Source organism: Marmota marmota, unplaced genomic scaffold (assembly GCF_001458135.2).
Source record: "Marmota marmota marmota unplaced genomic scaffold, marMar, whole genome shotgun sequence".
Classification (NCBI taxonomy): domain Eukaryota; kingdom Metazoa; phylum Chordata; class Mammalia; order Rodentia; family Sciuridae; genus Marmota; species Marmota marmota.
Window position 1 is genome coordinate 5,505,873 of NW_026000048.1, and position 20,416 is coordinate 5,526,288.

At 38.7% G+C, this 20,416-nt stretch overlaps 2 protein-coding genes across 2 annotated transcripts in view; one reads left to right on the forward strand and one right to left on the reverse strand.

Annotated features, from left to right (window-relative positions):
• Positions 1 to 1,340: 1,340 nt before the first annotated feature.
• Tubal3 (tubulin alpha like 3) lies at positions 1,341 to 12,200 on the reverse strand. The gene is made up of 4 exons (XM_048812620.1): positions 12,158 to 12,200; positions 8,394 to 8,637; positions 3,876 to 4,028; positions 1,341 to 2,738 (listed from the first exon to the last, which is right to left on the reverse strand). The coding sequence occupies exons 1-4, from the start codon at positions 12,158 to 12,160 to the stop codon at positions 1,798 to 1,800; spliced, it is 1,341 nt and encodes a 446-aa protein (XP_048668577.1). The 5' UTR covers positions 12,161 to 12,200; the 3' UTR covers positions 1,341 to 1,797.
• A 5,183-nt stretch (positions 12,201 to 17,383) lies between these two features.
• Net1 (neuroepithelial cell transforming 1) overlaps positions 17,384 to 20,416 on the forward strand; it is a 31,073-nt gene continuing 28,040 nt past the window's right edge. Inside the window, exon 1 of the mRNA XM_015495159.2 lies at positions 17,384 to 17,658. Within this exon, the coding sequence (XP_015350645.1) occupies positions 17,531 to 17,658 (128 nt within the window). The 5' untranslated portion in view covers positions 17,384 to 17,530. The remainder of the gene's footprint in view (positions 17,659 to 20,416) is intronic.

The window sequence follows — 20,416 nt, forward strand, 5'->3', positions numbered from 1 at the left end:
AACATAAGAGACATAGGTAAATTGAAAAGTGGATCCCCCCCAACCCAGTAATGCAGACACTACAATACGTTCTTGCAATTGAAGAAGGTTTTCTTCCACACTTCAGACAGTCCACTATCGATCGGTGTTAAATGTTGATAAAAATTACCAAATTGTTTCTTAGGTTTAGAGGAAAAAAAAATTTTAGTATTCTTCCAAAATATTTGATCACTGCAAATTAGAGACACGAGAATGAGAGTCATGCTCCTTTCTCTGCTACATACCTGAAATCCTGGCACATCTCAGAATTAACAGGGCCTATGTTCCAAATGGAACTCTGGCATGAGGTTGACTTAATGTCAGATCTAAAAAAGCCCTTGAAAGAAGGACTTAGAAGTAGAGTCTCAGAGGGATCCAGCCAGTGCTTAGAAATTTGAGAACTGATCAAAAATCCAGCTCACTTGTGCAGGCATTCAAGGGTATTTAGATATCACTTGCACCTGTGGTCACTGGCCTCCGAGAGGACAAAGATTTCAGTTGAAAAATATACAATATGGTATATTGTCAAAGTGGCATTCTTGAGGGCCATTTCTTAGAATGATGATTTTAGAACAAGATAGAATCCCCCCGGGCAACTGTTACAAATGGAGGGCCTTACTTTACACTCAATTTTGTTGCGAACCTAAAACTCTTCTAAAAATTAAAGTCCCTTTTACAAATAATGGAGGGTCATTTCCTGGGTCCAAGTGGTATGAGCAAAAAAGAGGGTGGCATCCTTCTGGTTTGGGAAGTCTCACAAAACAACTGTGTTCCTGTAGCTGTGGCTTGAGCACTTACTACCTTCAGATGCCTACTTGGGCCAAAGTATATACCAGGTTGAGGTCAAGAGTGAACAACTGGAGGGCTAAGACTGCAAGCTAAACAGAACAGATAGATGAGGCTCCTGATAATCTGCCACAATCACTCCAAGAACAGTACCTAAGCCCAAGGACGCACCTTTGTAATATCTAATTCACCTTCATTTCCAATAGTAGTCAGACTAAACATCATGGTTTGTAAAAATCTCCCTGGCAGTTTCAGTGCATTCATAGCTATTGAGTCTATGGAACACTTTTGTTGTTTGAAATGAGACTGTTCAGTACCAAAGAACTGATTTCACAGTGTTTTTTATAATGTCAGATCCCTGGATTACACCCCTCCCAGCCCCAGGGTTCTCCTTCAGCACCCTCTCCAGTGAAGCTCAGAATTTGCATTTCAACTAAACCAAATTTTATAAAGACCCAAGAGAATTCTGGTTTGTTTGAATGAAAAGCAAATGGAAACCTTAAAGCCCATGTTGGAAGGAAGGAAAAGAAACAGACTGAAAATATGTGTTATTTAATCAACAGACAAAATAGAGATACAGGGGAAATAACATTCACAATCAATATGAGTGTTTTTCCGCTTTAGGCACAGAAAAGGAAAAGCATAAACTTTAGGGTTTAATACTCTCTTAGTTAAAGGAAGCAAGAAGAAAGACCGGTTTCCATTCTAACATAAAAGCTAAAATTAAAAAAAAAAAAAAGCACCTAGACATGACCCAGTTCAAAAGACTCCCCAGAAGGCTCCCAGTCAGCAGAGATGAATTATACCATAGATAAGGAAATATACGTGCATTATCAATAAAGACCCATTTAATTTAGTGTGGAATTTAGGTTCTTGCCTGACTTGATTTCATTTTTCTTCTAGTATGGGAAACTCTAGCCACTAAGTATATAATGGCTTGAACAGAAAGCATGACATTTTAACTTCACATTGTTTCCACCAGTCCTGTTTACATCAGAAACTCAGCCCCACCTCCTCATAATCCTTTTCCAGAGCTGCCAGATCTTCCCTGGCTTCTGAGAACTCCCCTTGTTCCATGCCTTCTGTGATGTACCAGTGTAGAAAAGCCTTCTTGGCATACATGAGGTCAAACTTGTGGTCGAGCCGGTCCCAGGCCTCTGCAATTGCTGTGGTGTTGCTCAACATGCAGACAGCTCTCTGGACCTGGGCCATGTCCCCTCCGGGCATCACCACAGGTGGCTGATGGTTGATGCCCACCTTGAAACCAGTTGGACACCAATCTACAAATTGAACAGAGGTCCTCAACTTCATGGCTGCAATTGCTGCATTCACATCTTTAGGGATCACATCTCCTCGGTATAGTAAGCAGCAGGCCATGTACTTCCCAAGCTGAGGATCACACTTGACCATCTGGTTGGACAACTCAAAGCAAGCAGCAGTGATGTTGGGCACTGACAGATGCTCGTGGTAGGCTTTGTCAGCAGAGATGATGGGGGCAAAGGTTGTCATGGGGAAATGTATTCTTGGATAGGGTACTAGGTTGGTCTGGAATTCAATAAGGTCTATATTCAAGGGTCCTTCAAACCGAAGGGAAGCCGTAATGGAAGATACCACCTGACTTATCAGCCTATTGATACTTGCATAGGAGGGGCGTTCAACACCAAGTTTATGATGGCAGATGTCATAGATGGCCTCATTATCCACCATGAAGGTACAGTCTGAGTGCTCCATGGTAGAATGGGCGGTAAGGATGGAGTTGTAAGGCTCCACTACAGCAGTGGAGATTCTAGGGGCTGGGTAGACAGAGAATTCCAGTTTAGTCTTCTTGCCATACTCTACGGAGAGCTGCTCCATTAGGAGAGATGTAAATCCCGATCCAGTACCTCCTCCAAGGCTTCGGAAAATCAAGAATCCCTGAAGTCCACTGCACTGTTCTGCCTAGGAAAAGTGCATGCAATGTGAGAATGCAGCCAAATCAATGCACAACCGGAAGGCACAACAAGTTCCCCAAAACAAAGTCAACAAGTTTCAGAGAGGACTGGTTTACGTTTTAACTCCACAACAAGCATAGTTACTTTGGAGTATACCTAAGTGGTACTTCTGGAGTAGGGGAAGCTCTTTTGAGTTTTACTACAGGATGAGCATCCCAAGTTCAAAATCCCAAACTTTTTGAGTGTTAACATGAAGCTACAAGAGGAAAATTCCATACCTGATCTCATGGTGACAGGTTATAGCCAAAACATAGGGACACTGAAAATATTGTATAAAATTACCTTTAGCCTATGTATATAAGGAATAGATTAAACATAAATAAACTTTGTGTTTAGACTTGGGTCCCATCCCTGGAATGTCTCATTATACATATGCAAAACACTCTAAAATCTGAAAAAAAAAAAATATCCAAAATACTTCTAGTCCCAAGCATTTCAGATAAGGGATAATCAACCTATATAAGCAAAGCATAGATATTCTACCCTCTTTCATTAGCCTCTATGAGTGAGTGTATTGGTAGATGATGAAAAGCAAGGCCTTTATCGGTAACAAAGAAAGTGATGAGCAAAATATTCTAGTGAAATAATGTTGCCCCCATAGTAGGTGAAGTACCTATCTCTTCTAAACCTTCCATCTACACTGCTGATGTAGCAGACATCACATTACCTAATGATTATGCCAAACCACCTACTCCAGACTTGGGTCCTTATGGAACAATGAGCTGTCAGTAACCAATCTCCAGGTGTAGGATCTGTGTCCTATAAATTTCATAAGCAGTGGTGACTTGGAAAATTATGCACTTCAGAGTGCTTCAAAAGTCTCTGATAGCAAGATAAACCCTGCATTAGAAGCAAGTGTAGATGGGACCACCTAGTAAGTAAAAGCCTTCTGTCACCCTTCTTATGTAACAAGGTATAATCAAAACCAACACTGGGACCCTTTTCCAGGTCTGAGCACCCACAAAGACACCCAGATGAAAGGCTCGGGTGGCCATGGTGGTGCCTGTAGATAATGTTGGTGCATCCTACTGCAGACCACCAGTGCCCAGGTATGGCCTGATCAGAGGAGAGAGGGGTCACTTGCCAGCTTTCTGATCCTCTCCAGCACAAGACTGATGATCTCGGAGCCCACAGAGTAGTGACCTCGTGCATAGTTGTTGGCAGCATCCTCCTTTCCGCTAACAAGCTGCTCTGGGTGGAAGAGTGAACGTAACTTTCCTGTACGGATCCCATCTGCAGGCGGAAAGGTAGTCAGTGCAGTTCAACTGTCAGCCCTTTGCTGATCCTCACAGGGCTCCATACTGTCCCCACCCTTTCCCCCAGTGTTGTGGTAAAAGAACAAACATACTTCAGAACTAGCGTTTCTTAATCTAGACAAAGGTAGAATCTTTTACATATAAGTTGAAAGTATATTTTCCACCATATACCCTGTATTATTTTCTTAAGGCTGCCATAACAAATTTGTCTTAAAACAACAAAAATTTATTTTCTAACAGTTCAGGAAGCCAAAAGTTTAAAATCAAGTTGTGGTTGGTTCCTTTGGGAGCCTCTAGGGAGAATCCGTTCTCTCTCTCTCTCTCTCTTTCTCTCTCCCTCTCTCTCTCTCTCAACTTCTAGTGACTTTTAACAATCCTTGGGTGGTAGCTGCCTCTGTCATACATGTCCTCTTCCTCTCTTTTTTCCTGTGGAAGACACAATTCTTTGACTTTAGGGCCTAACCCAATCCAACATGACCTCATCTTAACTAACTACATCTGCAAAGACTCCATTTACGAATATGGTCACATTCTGGGGTTCCAGGTAAATATTAGTTTAGAGGGGACACTATTCAACCCATTCAATACTCCATAATGCTTTAGAATTTTGAGACAAGTATTCCTCTCTAAAAATCGCCAACTATGTGCTGAAATAGAATGAAAAGTATACCAATCTAAATTATAATCAGTATTATTTATAAGAGATTTTAACAACAAAATCACGACAAACTCAAATGACCCTGTGACTCAAATGCAGGAAGGATGAATGCACAAAACAGTTTGTGAAAACCAAAAATATTCAGCTATCTTTCATTTTCCTCCATGAGTTTATCTGCGTCTTCAATCTACTAACAATAGAAAATTCTACAAAGAAAGAATATATTCTTGGATCAAGTCCTAGGTTGGTCTGGAATTCAGTGAGGCCGACATTGAAAGACATTTCTGTTTCAGTCAGCTTTTTCACCATTGTGACCAAAAGAGATGAAAAGAGAAATTTTAAAGAAAGAAAAGTTTATGTGGGGCTCATGGTTTCATAGGTCTTAGGACATGGATGGCCAACTTCATTGCTCTGAGTCAGGGGTGAGGCAGACATCAGGGTATAAGGGTGTGGTGGAAGAAAGCAGCTTCATGGCACCAGGAAGCAGAGAGACCTCTCACTCACCAGGGACAAAACATAAACCCCAAAGGCATGGCCCCTAGAGCCACACTCTATCTGCCTACAGCCACTACCCAGTTAATCCATTCAAGTGCATTAATGCACTGAATAGGCTAAGGCTCTCATAACCCAATCATTTGGCTTCTAAACCTTCTTGCATTGTCTCACATATGAAATTTTGAGGGACAACTCAACTCTAAAAAGTTAGAATAACTTCCTACCCTTGCAACAATCTTATAATTTTCTTCAATCCATGCTATTTGTGTCATTATGTTGCACATAGCAGGTGCCAAGTACATTAATGAATAAATCTTGTGATTAATCTTTAAATTATGGTTCTAAATCTGCCTTTCTCCCAAATCTAAACTATTCACTGGCCTCTATTTCCTATCAAATACAAATCAAACATCTTATTCATGGAGATTCCATGGTTTGCCTTCTAAGATTCCAATTGTAACATTTTTTCACCAATAGATTATGATACTTCTCTGCCATAAAAGAAATATTCCAGTTTAAGCCTCCTATAACTCCTGTACATTAACGCCCTCCTCAGGTTCAAGCCAAAACAATATTCCCAAGCATCTGAATGTGTCTGTGGTCATGATTTCTTTTACTCTCACCCATGAATTATTGAAATTCCCCTGCCCATTCTTCAGAACTCAAGTGCAAGATCACTTTGTCCATGAAGTCTTTTCTAATCTCTTCCAAAAAGATAGGCTTTATGTCCTCATTTCCTTCTCTTTAAGGCTTTCCTTGTGCACACACATATAATATGCCCCTCCTCGTCTCCTTGCTTTATTTTTCTCCAGACCACTTATCATCATCATCGGAAAAACTGTTTACTGGGTGTTTTTCTTGGTCTGTACCTCACTTGAATGTTGTCTCCATAGAGACTGAGATACATGCACACACACACACACACACACACATATCCAATGTCAGGAACACTGCCTAGAATGTCTGAGGCACTCTTATTTGTTGAATAAAACAAGGAAAACCAATGCTTTTCCCCTAAATCCTGCAGCACTTTTCTTCTATCTCTGTCTGAACTGGCTCAGGACCCTGAAAATCATCCTCCCTGTGAGCTATGTCCTAGAGGACTAGGGAATTTCTTCCAATTGTTGCTGCTACCTTCCTGTCTTTTGACTTTCTCAGCTTCTGATCCTGGGCCTTAATCCTTCTATTTGCCTGGCATTTTTGATTAACAAAAGCTAAAATACCTGCTGTGATGTCCATGATAACTGGATTTAGCCTCTTCAAATCCACATTGCTCCTTCAACTACACTGACCAAAGTCCACTGAAAAACACATAATCCACTTTGCCTAGGTTCCTGGAACACTAGATTCCAGCTAAGGCTCACAGTTGCAAACTCCCCTTGGTCTTGCATAAAAATTTATGTATTATCTTTAGGCATTTATAACTTGAATCACACTGTAACATAATTGTTTATCTTAGCCTCCATACCAGTCTCATCTGGTGATTTTTTGTTTTTTGGTTTTTGTTTTGGGGGGGTGTTATGGGGCATTATGGGGTTTCTTTGTTTTATTTGGGGTTTTTTGTTGGTAGTGGTGTTTGGTGTCTTGTTTTGTTTTGTTTATTGATTGGTTGGTATGGGAAATTTAACCCAAGGGTGCTTAACCCTGAACCACATTCCCAGCCCTTTTTATTTTTTGGTTTTGAGACAGGGTCTCACTAAGTTGCTTAGAGCCTCACTAAGTTGCTGAGGCTGACTTTGAATTTGTGATCCTCCTGCCTCAGCCTCCCAAGTCACTGGGATTACAGGCATGCACCACCATGACCAACTCATTTGTTCTTAAAGCCATCAGTAATTTCTTATTTTTTACTCTTTCACAGAATCTACAGAGTAATACTGAATTTATATATGGGTCTCTTGGCCTCAGCATTTCTAACCCACTCCTCTTAATAAAACATTCTGTTTTTTAATTTACAGTGACATCAATCAACCTGCCCCCATCAGTTTGTCACTTTTTTTGTCTCTGTTCTTACAAGGAAATCAACTCCAATCTAGTGTGAATGGCCTCTATTTTTATATTACAGGCAGATTATATTCTACAAAAATATTTCCCATTGTACATGTGCTTCTAGAATCTCACCAATCTTGCATGTAGGTAGGGTTCATTCATATGCTCCCCCCCCCCACCCTTGTGGATTTTTGTTAACTACCTCAACCCATGCAGAATAGATAAAGTGACACTGTATGACTTCCTGGGCTACGTGATAAAAGTGCCATGGTCTTCTCTCTTATTCTCATGTGATGCTTGCACTCAGAACCCAGCCACCATGCTGTGAGGAAGCCAAAGCAGCCCACAGAAAGCCTACATCTCAAAGAGTAACCAAGGCCCTACCTGCATGCTTGGCCTACATCTCAGCCTACAACCAGCACCAACTTGCCAACCATGTAAGTGAGCCTCTTTCAAAGTAGATCCCCTTTTTCCAAGCTCCCATCTGAACCTCCCTGGCTGGTACCCTGTGGAACAAAGAGGAGCTGTCTTCTCTGAGCCCCACCAAGTTGCAGATTCATGAACAACATAGTGATTATAACCCTAAACCACCGAGTTTGAGGGTATTTATTATACAGGAACAGATAACTGACACACAATCTCAAACCCAAATCTACCCTGCTCTCTAGTTGTTTTCCATGTCAGTATAAACTCTTCTCTCTCCAATATTTCTCTAGCCCCATTTCTCTAGCCCTCAAGAGTGTTTTCCCAAGATACAACAAAGTCTATCATTACTAATCATAAATTGGTATTGATTTCCCCCCCATAATTTGAATATTTATTTGGTTCCTTGCTGCTTTGAAATTATCTTCAAATATTCTACTCTTGATAAGCAAAATAATGACAAACTTTTAAATTCTTTGCCAGTAGCTGCAGGCAGCAGGCTCACAAATCCAGGAAAAATTCAGTGTTCTATTACAATACATGAGCAGACAAATTAACAAGGTTTTAATTAGTTTCATCACATACATAAAAAGACCTAGTCTCCTCTTTGGGTATGTTTGTCATGTTCATCACCCTAAATGGCTATCAAATGAGGCTCTAAATTTGGAAAAGGTTTATATGATTCTGTTCAGATGGCTTAGTACAATCTCATGCTCTGCCCATTTGATTTGTTTGATTGTGGACCTGGTGAAGTACACTAGAACATAAACCTTATGTTACCTATAACAGTTGGTTCCAAGTCCATGAACAGTGTTCTGGGCACATGCTTCCCAGCCCTCGTCTCATGAAAGAAGGTATCAAAAGATGCATTCATGTGCTTCATTTTAGAATTTTCCAACTGATTCTGTTGACTGTCAAGAACGATGCCATCTGGCTGGATTCCATGTTCCAGGCAATAGAGTTCCCAACAAGCATCCCCAATCTGGGCGCCAGCTTGACCAATGTGAATGGAAAGGCACTCCCTCTGAAATAAGCCACAGTGAGTTAGAACTGGACAAGCACTCAGACCATGAGCACCGCACCGTTGCTCAGCACTTCTAACTACAGATGAATCAAGCTAAAGCCCACAGATAAATATCTTCTGATGATAATCAAAAGTGTCCTATGGAAACCAAAGACCAGAGTTCATAAGCTAAACTTCAGAGACAACTGAACCATTGGCTTAAATGCTATTAGAAAGTTTATTTCAACAATATAAATTAAGCACCTATTGTACATTGAGTTAAAACTCAGTTAAGAATACATATAATCTATGAGTATGTGTATGTACACATGTGAGCGTGCATGGGGAAATGGGTATGTGTATGTGTATGCATAGTATGTGAGTGTTGGTGTCATACCAACTCACCCAGAAAAAAATTTAGCTAGTTATTGTAAAGGAATAAAACCAAAATCAATTTTCAACCTAATCAGGTATTATAAATCATCACAGACAAATAAAAGAGGTTATCTTTTCAGACCTTGAAATTTTATATTTATTGTGCATATTTGCTCTATATAAGAAATAATAGTCTAAGCTAAAATTAGTAGAAACTTTGCCAAGGACAAAATATAATAGCTTTATCAATCCCAAAATGTAAAACTTCTATACCATAACAAATTGATATATATAAATATGTATTGTATAAAGGGCTATGTATAAATTAATTGCATATACCCTGATTTTTTTAAACTCTTAAGACATATGCTAGACAAATAGGCAAGTGGCATAAACAAATGAATTACAAAAGAGAGGCCCTGAAAAACAAAGATTTTGGCATTCATAATATTATAATTTATAATGGTGAAAACCAAGAACCAATCTGCTCAACCATCTACTCAATCTACTTGCGTTCATCTATTGTCAGATATTTATTTAAAGAATTTTACTTCAATCAAAGAGCATATCATATAATTCTTAAATATTTACCAAAAAAAATAATATGTGGAAAATGCTTAAGATAAAAAATCAAGTACAAAGCATCTGAGACACATTATTATATTTATGGGGTATGATGCTCTATCCATTTTTTAAAAGGCACAGAAAATGAATGCATCAAGATATTAATCCTAGTTACATCTGGATAGTAAGTAATTTTTTTCTTATCTAAACCTACTATTTTCTTCTCACCAGCTTCCATCCCATTTTTTAAATCAAACAACTTTTTTAGTAATTTAAGCAGGCAAAATTATTTACTTTTTTGAGATGAAAAGAAAAGGTTAAATCCCAGAAATCTAAAGTCACAGCAATTGCTGATTTTAATATTGCTACATTTTGATTGCCAGTGGTCCTAGAACAAGTCCTTGTCAGAGAGATAAGGAGGAGCCTCTCTTCCAAATCATCAGGCCCTTCAAGCTGTCTGCTGACCTGGTCAGCCGAGGGGCAACCCTGAGCTGCTCCATAACTGCACTGTCTCAAAGTCAGATTCCACTATAAAAAGACCTTGGACCTCCCCATCAATAACTGGCCATGGTCAACACAGACCTCTTCTCAATAGGAGAGAGCAAGTTCTGACCAGCCACACCCCTGCAATCTGACTTGGACTCTGTTCATGCTCAGCAGCCTCAAAACCTTGTACTTTGTGTCTTGGATTCAGGAGGCATAATGCAGCCTTCTTCAGGAGAAGTCCAAGCTACGTGTTTAGGAGAACTTCCTTCTTGTTTCTTCTCTGTGTAACTGTCAGTCTCATGATAAAGGCTGAGAACTTAACTTTGAAAACACCTTCCTTAGAACTTGTATTCCTACTTCTATTTGGTAGATAAAAATCAAAACAACACATTCCATTGCAAACATTCTTCAAATGCCTTTATCTGCAAAGAGTTTTCATTCCTCTCCCCACCTGACAGACTATAAATGCTATGACTACATTAGCTACTGTAATCAGATCAAAGCTTTATTTCCCCAAATTTAAGTTAAAATTGAGAAAGGGGAAGAGAGTGTTCATTGTTTACACATCATTAGAGTCTCTTAATCAGTAAAGTTTACATGTACATTTCTCTCACTAACTCTTCCGCAGCTGTCCATCATCCTGTCCTGTACTCCACCCAAATGAGGTCGTAGCTCACAGGATTCACAGTAAAAATAATCATTAACAAAAAAAATTCATCACTGCTCTTCATGTGGTTCAAACAGAGTAATACTGTCCTTTTGTAACTCAGCAGGAATCACTTGGTTCAACAAGCCCCTTGCTTGGCTTTAGAGGGAGCTGGGTTTATAAGAGACCTGGGTCCAGGGGTGTAGAAGACCATGTTCACCTTAGTCTTCTCTTATCCTCTCCCTCCTACTAAAATACTAGTCACAGTATGAAACACTGTAAGACTGCAAAATGTCCACAAAATCTCAACACTGACAGGTCACAGCACACAAATGAATGCTGCTACCCAGCTTATTTGAATTACTAGGAAAGCATAATTTTTAATTAAACATTTAAGATTGAGATCACTGTTGATTCATATGCAGTTTTAAAAAAAAAATGACACAAAAAAATTTCATGTACCTCTTAGTCATTTGCCCTCTGAGGAAATATCTTGCAAAACCATAGTAAAACATCACCCCAGAATAATAGCATTTATAGTTAAGATACAGAACATTCCATTACTAGACATATTCCTCTTGTTGGAAGGCATAATTCTTGAGAGAAAAAAATTAACAAATTGTAAAATGCTGGAGAGAGAGTACAACAGATTATTAGAGATGAAATCAGTTTTAAAGATTGCTTTGATTAAGGACAAAAAATTCTAAGATACTTAAAATTACATCCATAGAAGAGATTACAGATGAAGTGGGCCTTAGAAGATGGTTCCCAAATAGGAAAGACAGGGAAATGCATCTGACATAGCTTTCCTATGTACATATATGAATACACCATAGTCAGTCTCAACATCGTGCACATCCACGGGACTGGGATCCTGATTAGAGTAAGATGTACTCCATGTTTGTATAAATATATCAAAATGACTCTACTGTCATGTAAAACTAAAAAGGACAAAAATTTTTTAAAAGATGGTCTCAAAACAGAATTATTGTAAACACAATATTCATTATTATACTCAAAGAAATGGAGAGCAAAGAAAGTGTGCACTTTACCCTGCCACGCATTTATGATCCTAGCAATAGTAGCCTGGGTCTGAAGTCCCCAGAGACTCCAAAGCATAAATGGAAATTAAGCAATTGATTTCTACAGAAAAATAAGCATAGTGGTTCAAAAACAAATGTAAAAACTAAAGGAGAGTTTCTTGCTTCAGTGCTTTAATACAGCAGTGAAGGATTGCAAACCAACCTACCTTCACATTGAGAGAAGCAAAGCTACAGATGAACAGATTAGAACCTATTCAAATCTGCTCCCAACGTCGAATGGGTACTGAAAGAAACAAATGTCTATTTTAAAAGTTCTTCTCTTGTAGTAAGACTTTACTGAGAAATTTGGGTGGAGGAAAAGATGAGTAAAATTTGCCTCAGCACCAAATCAGCACTGTCAACAATGTGCAGGTACCAAGCCACTTACCATGCTGATCTGCACTTGCCCCTACTGCCCAGTGGTAATGATTGAGGAGCAATCATTTCTATCTACACTTTAATCACAGGACCCGGAAATGACTCCACCTGAGGGCTGCAAACTTTCTTCACTTAAAGCAGTACCGTCTCTTTTTAGTTCTACACTTCTCTGGTCTAAAATTGACTGTGATGGGTTTAAACGACCTGTGATAAAGTTTGTGCCAATTGCAGGTGAGTTAATGACAGCTTATCACAATCTGCTTTCATCACACACCTATGCTGAAAATAACAAGCATCTTTAAAAATTCTCCTCTTGGGTTATGAATTCATTAACCATTGATAGGGGAAAAGAAAGAGTATAAGCAAATTTGCTGTGATAGCAAATCAACTTTTCTTATTACTTGAGTGCTTTTTGAATAGCTTCTCTTCAACAAGAGTCAAAAGATCCTAAATATATAGAGCAAACCAAAAAATGTCTACCTCCCACTCATGCATGTCCACCATCATGTGATGTTTTATTAATTGCATTAAGTTCAGAAACATTTTAAGTGATTTCTCTCTTAATATATTTGTTACAACTTCCTTTATATTCTGCCATATGGTCCATTTTTGAAAATGTTTCATGAATGCCTGAAAAGAATGTGTTTTAGACAGGTAAGATCAATAAATAGATCTATTAAGTCCAACTGATTTATTGTGTAGTTCAAATTTTCAGTATCAATTATTTTAAAAGATATGTCAAAATTTATGCTATGATTATGGATTCATCTACCATTTCTTTTTCTGTCAAATTTTGCTTGATGTATTTTGAGACTATGTCATCAAGAGCATATAAATTTTAAATTAATATTTTCTGTGGAACTGAAACATTATTTTGAATCACCATTGGTACTAATAATTTTTGCTTTAAAATCTCTGTGATAAAATATTAATATCACTATTTAAGTATAGTTTTTGAATAGTATTCAAACACTTTCTTTTTGTACTCAATAATATATGTGTGCCTCTTGCAATTATTTGAATGGCATTTAGAGAAAACATTGAGGTTTTTTTTTTTTTTTTTTTTTTTTTTTTGGTGCTTGGGGTTGAACCCAGGGCCTTATGCATGTGAGGCAAGCACTCTACCAACTGAGCTATATCCCCAGCCCAAAGTCTTCCTAAGAAAGAAGAAATTTCTGCTGTGTGTTACAACTTCTGTTTCAGCACCAACTCAAAAATTTTCCAGCCTGCCTGCCTGCCTTTGGGATCTCAGACTCTATAGACCTAAGCATCCATAAGCATGGAAACCAATTCCTTGAAATAAATTATATACACACACACACACACACACACACACACACACACACACACATATATATATACCTACATACATACACACACAAACACACACACACGCACGCACTACTGGTTCAACAACACTTGGTAGCTGTCCTTAGGTCTTGAAAAAATGAAAAAATTTCCATGTGATAAAAATGTGGCGTTTATAATTAGGATTCCCTTTCTTTTCAAAGTTTCTTCCTGAAATATTACTCAGTGAATGGGTCAGTCAATCCACTTGCCAATTCGCTGGCTAAGAAAGAAAACCTTGTCAGCAAGGAATTTTTTTGTTTTCAAAATTATTTTGATCGATATTCTGAGGTTTCTGAAGTTCTCTTTGAAAATACTCTTTTGGCAACCCTGGAAGCCACCAAAATCACTGTCTACTATTATTCCCTCCCATCAAGCCAAACCCTTTCCTTTTCCTCCTCCATCCTTCCTTCCCACTAGGAACACAATTCAGCCTTTTAAATCTTCTGTGATCTCTTAATAAGATCATATAATCATAAAAAAAATTCAGTGTACTTCTGATCAATAGTGCCTTCTCTGGTCACACATTTATATTGTTAACTTTTATTCACCTTCTCTCAACCAACAGCTAATATCCCATCTCTGGAATTTTAGTTTTCCTCATTGAAATATCTGAAAGCCGACCAATACAGTAATTACATGATAGGTAGGTAGATAGATAGATAGATAGATAGATAGATAGATAGAAGAAATAGCCACACGTGATAGATTTTAAAAGATAACAAACCTGATTTCAAATATACTGCCTTATTGTGCCTATACATCATACACTTCTGTTTCTCAGAGATAACTGAAATTTTTCCTTGAAGATAATTACCATAAAGGTGACCTTCCCATTGGTAGCATAAGAAAAATAATAGGTCCGGTGTCTTTAAAGCATTCTTCTAATTCTGATGTTTCTGCAAATATGAATCTGAAGATTTGATGAAAGAACTGAAGTATCTAAAATGCAGAGTGGTAAATCAGATTGTTGGGATGGCAGAAGAAAAGGGAAGTAATGGGCATTTCCAGTATTTTCCCTTTGAAGCCCAAGTTATATACAGCTGGCACAAACTAGTATAAGCTTACTGGTTGTTAGAAAAAAATAATAAATCACTTTTGTACTAGTTGTAACTACTTTTCTGGGTCCCCTAAGTTTGCCCCACCTGTCCCAGTCCCACCCCACCCCTTGGGGCCTCCCCTGCCCCACAATCCAGAAACTAAAGAGTGCCTGGCTCAATATCTGGCTCAGTGTTATCCTAAAAGTCCAGCCTCCAGGGCCCTCAACAGCTTCTCCTAGGAATCCCAGGTGGTAAGGAATGCCCACTCAATCTTAGGCAGTCCAGGAGGTACCACTGAGCACATCAGCCAAGTCCTCTGCCTAGGCACACGAACTCCCACCATTGTGTATCTCCCCAGCATGGCAGGCTCTGGCAGCCCAATGACGAACACCAGATCCTGACCTCCCAGACCCATAGCCATCTAACTCTGCTGGCAGTATCTCAGGATACTGTCACATGGTTTTGTACAGGAGCTGTAACTTTCACTACAGGCATCGAATTCTACCTCCATTTTATGGATGAATTTTTAATACCCACTCAATTCCCACCCTTCACTTGTAACAACTTGAATTTTGTTCATGGCATTGAAGCTAAGGCAGCATAGGTCTGACTATGCCGATGATTCTTCTAAAGGCATATTAACTCACTGCAGTACTATAAGTATAATTATCATGACCCTTGCCCCCCATAAACATTTTACAAGGACACTGATAGGCAGGGAAGTTGTTTAAACCTTGAGTAGGTAAGCCAGGATTTGAATCACTACTTCCTGAGAACCACATATTTAACTATTGGACTACAATGTCTTCCATTTGGCAGAAGCAATTAAGTTTGACATAACTAAAAATTAATCTAATAAACATTTTTATAACAATAATAAAGATACTAAATTTATTTTTTATTTTTAAAATTATTACATCATATGTATTTATACACATGCGCATATACACACATTCATTCTCTTGAGTGTAATTGCTATGAATTTATCAAAAGAGTATTCAAAACAAAAAGAAAAAATTATTGATGACCTAAAGAGAAATTTCCTGATTATTAAGACTACTAGTTCCTTAATAGGAAAGTCTTTGTTCATAAATTTATTTCATTTCTGTATGTAATTTCAAGCTCCATTTAACTAGTAATAATAGTGGCAAACAAAACATTACACCAAAATCAACAAATAATTAGAAAATTATTGGATTGGATTTGATAAATGCTTTGCACTATAAAATATATATCACTTGATCAGCAGTATTGTAAAACTAGTGTTTAATTTATCTAAGGAATAGATTTTATCATTATTTATTACATATTAATTTATATTAGTGTGCTAGTTGTTTAATCTATTTAAAATTAATCTGCCTAACAATTTCAATCAAATGCATATGGCTAAAAATTTTGGAAATCCTCCAAGAGAATATTTCTAAATCTATGATCATTAATCGACACTTAAAGAAATCTTTAAGTGTCGATTAATGATCATCTTTAAGTGTCGATTAATGATCATAGATTTAGAAATATTCAACAACTAGCACAGTGATTGTTACAGGTTCCAAAAGGATGGGCCACCTCTCAATACACCACCAAAACCAGTTTTAGGACCTGCAGAACTGAAAACAAACTCTGACTTCCAAGGATCTCACCTGTTCCTGTGGGTAAATATGTGGTTTCGTCCAAATATCTGCATCCTATAAAGCTCTATCTGGGATTACAGTCTGTATTATTATGTTGTAACTGTACTAAAACAGTACTTCCTTCTTTAATTTTGAGGGAAGAGTAGGTGGGGTAAAGGTGTTTATTAGTGAAGGATATCCTACTCCCTAACTTCTTATCCTTTTCAAACTAAAGCATTTTACCCTTGGGTTGTAAAGGTAATACAAGTTCAGTATCTCACTCTTTTCAAAAAAGTACTCAACATAAGAAAGTAAAATTTAAAATGTTTTAAATGCCCAAAAGTCTGATACCTACAGACATCTTCATACACTATGTAATATTTTGCAATTCATGACTCTGAATATACTGAATACACCTTTATGTTCCATGTTTTTTACTGAAAATTACAATGTATTATTCTATTACACGTCCCAATTTTTTTTATTGGCTGAAAATATTATTTCCAGTAGATGAGCCAGAATTGGCAATTTTCCTATCATTGTTTGGTTTAGTTGTCTTTAATTTTTCTACTATAACAACAATGCCATTAATATATCTTCATGTACAGATAATTTTATTTCTTAGGATAAATTCCAAGAAATGGATTTATAATGCCAAATAAGAGAAAATTTTTAAAGACTTTAACACATGCAGTACAATATTTAAAATCAAAGAACACGTTCATTTGTTTCACAATTGTCTTCTTGAGAAGGTCCTTTATTTTATTTACTAGTTCCTTTAGCTGCCTTCTTAGACGCAGAGAAGTCACTGTCTCCTAGCATAGGGCTCATAACTAGATTTCACTGGTTTCCTAGAAACAGCCCGGGTTTCCAAAGACAGTTCCATGATCTTTGGCAATTGGGGATATATCTCACAAGAATAATTTAGTATAGTCAATAACCAAGCTTCAGTATAGGTCATTACTTATAACCTCTATCCTCCCTAAACGCTAAAGAAGATCTAGTGACCTGAAATGCTTCCAGTCCATTTGCCTTGGACTGCAGTAAAAGTCCTAATAAACAGTGAAAGAAGTACTAGGGGATTGAGAAATACAGTCGGAATGAAAACCAAACTTTCCCAATTCCCCTCCAGTCTTTCTTCCCTCCCTTTCCCTGGGCGCCTTCAGGTCTGGCAGAGGAGGGGGCGGGACTCCACGTCCCCTAGCAACCACCGCCTGCTCTTGATTGGGTGATCGCTGCGCAGCCGCCATTTTCAAATCCCCGGATGATGGTGGTGGTGGCGGCTTTCTAACAGGCACTTGCTGCCTCATAGAAGCGGCGGGCACTGTGCCCGTCCCTGTCGGTCTCCCGGGCACCCGGCCACCGCCCCACCCACTCTTCCACGACATGGAGCTAGAGCCGGCGGCTCAGAAGCAGCCTCGGCCGCGAAGGCGAAGCCGCTGGGCCTCAGTACTCAACGGGGATGGCGCCGCGGGTCCTTCGGCCGACACCCCCCGGCCAGAGCTGGACGGGAGGTGAGTGCGGGATCCCGGGGAGGATGTGGGCCTAGGCCGGGGATGGAGAGCGCGGGGACCGGGGTAAGGACGGGCAGGGCACCGGTTCCGGGGGGCCGAGTGCGGTGGGCAGCCCGAGCGACTGAGGGCTCGGCCTGGAGCTGACGTCCGTGAGGCCCCGACTGCGGCTGCCCAGCCCTGCGAGGAGGGGCGGGCTTGTTGACACTCTCCTCCTGGCCCTTCCCAGAGGCAGAGGAATAGCCACACTGGTTCTGTGCTCCACAGCCGATTGGTCATGGGCTGCAGATGCTCCGACCAAAACTCTCACGGAGTTTGAACCTAAAAGCGAGTTTTTCAATAAAATGTTTTTCGGAAGCCAGAATCCTTCTTTGCATGTCGGAGTCTGGAAAGGGTAGACCCTAGACTGGGGTTTCAGAAAGCTGTATCTGGAAGAGGAGTCATGTAAAAAATAATGAAGACGTTGCTTTCCATTGCAATGCGGTTGGTTCCAATTACAAAATGAATGACCTTGTTTGAGTTGCTTACTATCTCTTAATGTCTCTGCACAGTGCATTATATTAGTACCCAAGGGCCTTGTGAAATTTAGTGAATGTAAAGTGCTTAGAATGTGCCTGTACACAAAAAGCTGTCAAATAAATGTTAACTTACTTGTCCTGTTGACTGTCATCTGTCTGGTTTTTATCTGTAAAAATAGTAATTCCTGTCTACTCCATCTTTTCAGAAGTCCCTGTTGTTCACTGAACATTATTTTAGATAAACTACAGTCCTTTATATAACTTACATTCCCGTCAGGATATGTCAATCCCTTGGATATGTCAATCCCTTTTTGAGAAATAGGGAGGGAAAAAAAAAAAAAAAACCTAGTTTCAGCAACAAGATGTTGATAAGCCCATTGTAAGTTACTCTGCAAAAAGCTAGAGTTCTTCACTCAAGCTGATATTTATTTATTTGTTTGTTTGTTTATTGGTTTCAGATGTTGAACCCCTGGGGAGTAGTTAACCACCAAGCTACATCCCCCATCCTTTTTATTTTTTAAGACAGGGTCTCTTAAGTTCTTAGGCTGGCTTTGAACTTATGATCGATCCTCCTGCCTCAAGCTGGTTTTTACTTGAAGTTTAGGATGAACTTTATCTGAATATATCTTTCTGAAACCTTCTCTATACCAATTATAGCCTATCATTAAGAAGTAGTGAAAGAGCAGAGAAAAAGAAGCTACCATCTCTTGAGACTAAGAAATAGAAGAACCAGGAAAAACTAGTTCAGGGAAAGTAAAATTTAAAAAATATATATCTACTGGAGGCAGTGTTAAATTCATTCATTCAGTATTACTACTGAATACCTACCTGGTATTGGACATTGTTGTAGATAATGGGAATTCTACTGGGAAAAAAAAAAAAGATGAAATCCTTTCTTTTGTGCAAGTTGGTTGGGGGACAAAATAGTAATCAAATATATAAAATATCAGGTGGTCACATAAAGTGAATCAGGCATGGTAGGAAGACTAGAGTTAGGAAGAGGGTAGTTTGTTATTTCTAAAAGATCACAAGGAAAATCTCTGATGATAATAACAAAATTGGAGCAAAGACTGAAGGAAAGACCTAGGCCATGTAGTATTTGGGGGAAGAGTATTCTAGACAGAAGAATAGCAAGTGCCGAGATTTTGAAGTAGAATTCTATTGGGTGTGTTCAAGTAACTTCAAAGAAAACAAGGTGTTTTAGTTGGCTTTTTCGCTGCTGCAACTAAAAGACTGGACTAGAACAATTGCAGAGAAAGAAAAGTTTCTTTGAGGGCTCACGGTTTCAGAGGTCTCAGTCCATAGACAGCCGGTTCCATTCCTCAGGGCTTGAGGTAGGCTGAATATCTTGGCAGAAGTGTGGTGGAGGAAAGTAGTTCATATAATGATCTGAAAGCAGAGATAGACTCCTCTGGCCAAACACAATATATACCTCAAAAGCATGCTCTTAGGGAACCATCCTCTCCAGCTACACCCTACCCCTCTTCAGTCTCCACCCAGTTAATTCATCATTGGATTAATTTACAGATTGGATTAAGGCTCTCAGCCCAATTATTTCTCCTCTAAACCTTGCATTGTCTCACACCTAAGCTTTTGGGGGACATCTGACATCCAAACTATAACACAGGGTGACTAGAATTGAGTGAAACAAAGTGAGGAATGATAGATGAGGTCAGAAAGATGACTGGGGCTAGATCATGGAGTAACTGGTGGACCATTGCTAAATTTGATTTAGTCAATTGGGAAATAAGCAGAAACAATGTGATATATATTTTTAAAGACTCACTCTATTATGTAGCAAAGATGGAATTACAAAAGACCAATTAGGAGGTTATTGCAGTTGATACAACATGTGAGCATGAGAGGTGGTGAAATGTGTTTATATTTGGGGCATAGTCAAGGAACAACAAAGTTTTTTTGATTAAAAGCTGGAACAAGGCATTTTAATAAAAAAGTCTTCTGAAATAAATTATAATTCATGTCACTTAATAATATGAAGATATAATATGATAAATGATAAAAGATTATGTGGATGACAGGCTCTCTTTCCTACATAAGTGCACAGATTAGACTTTTAAAAACGCTGCTCTAGAAAAGTGCTATTATATAACTACATAGAGAGCCATCTGTGAGGAGTGGGTTGAGAAGCAGCAATTAATGATCTCAAAAGATTATTTTTAATCTAATACAAATATATGTTACAAAGTAGCATTCACAGTGGCACTTAAAATATTTAATAAGCG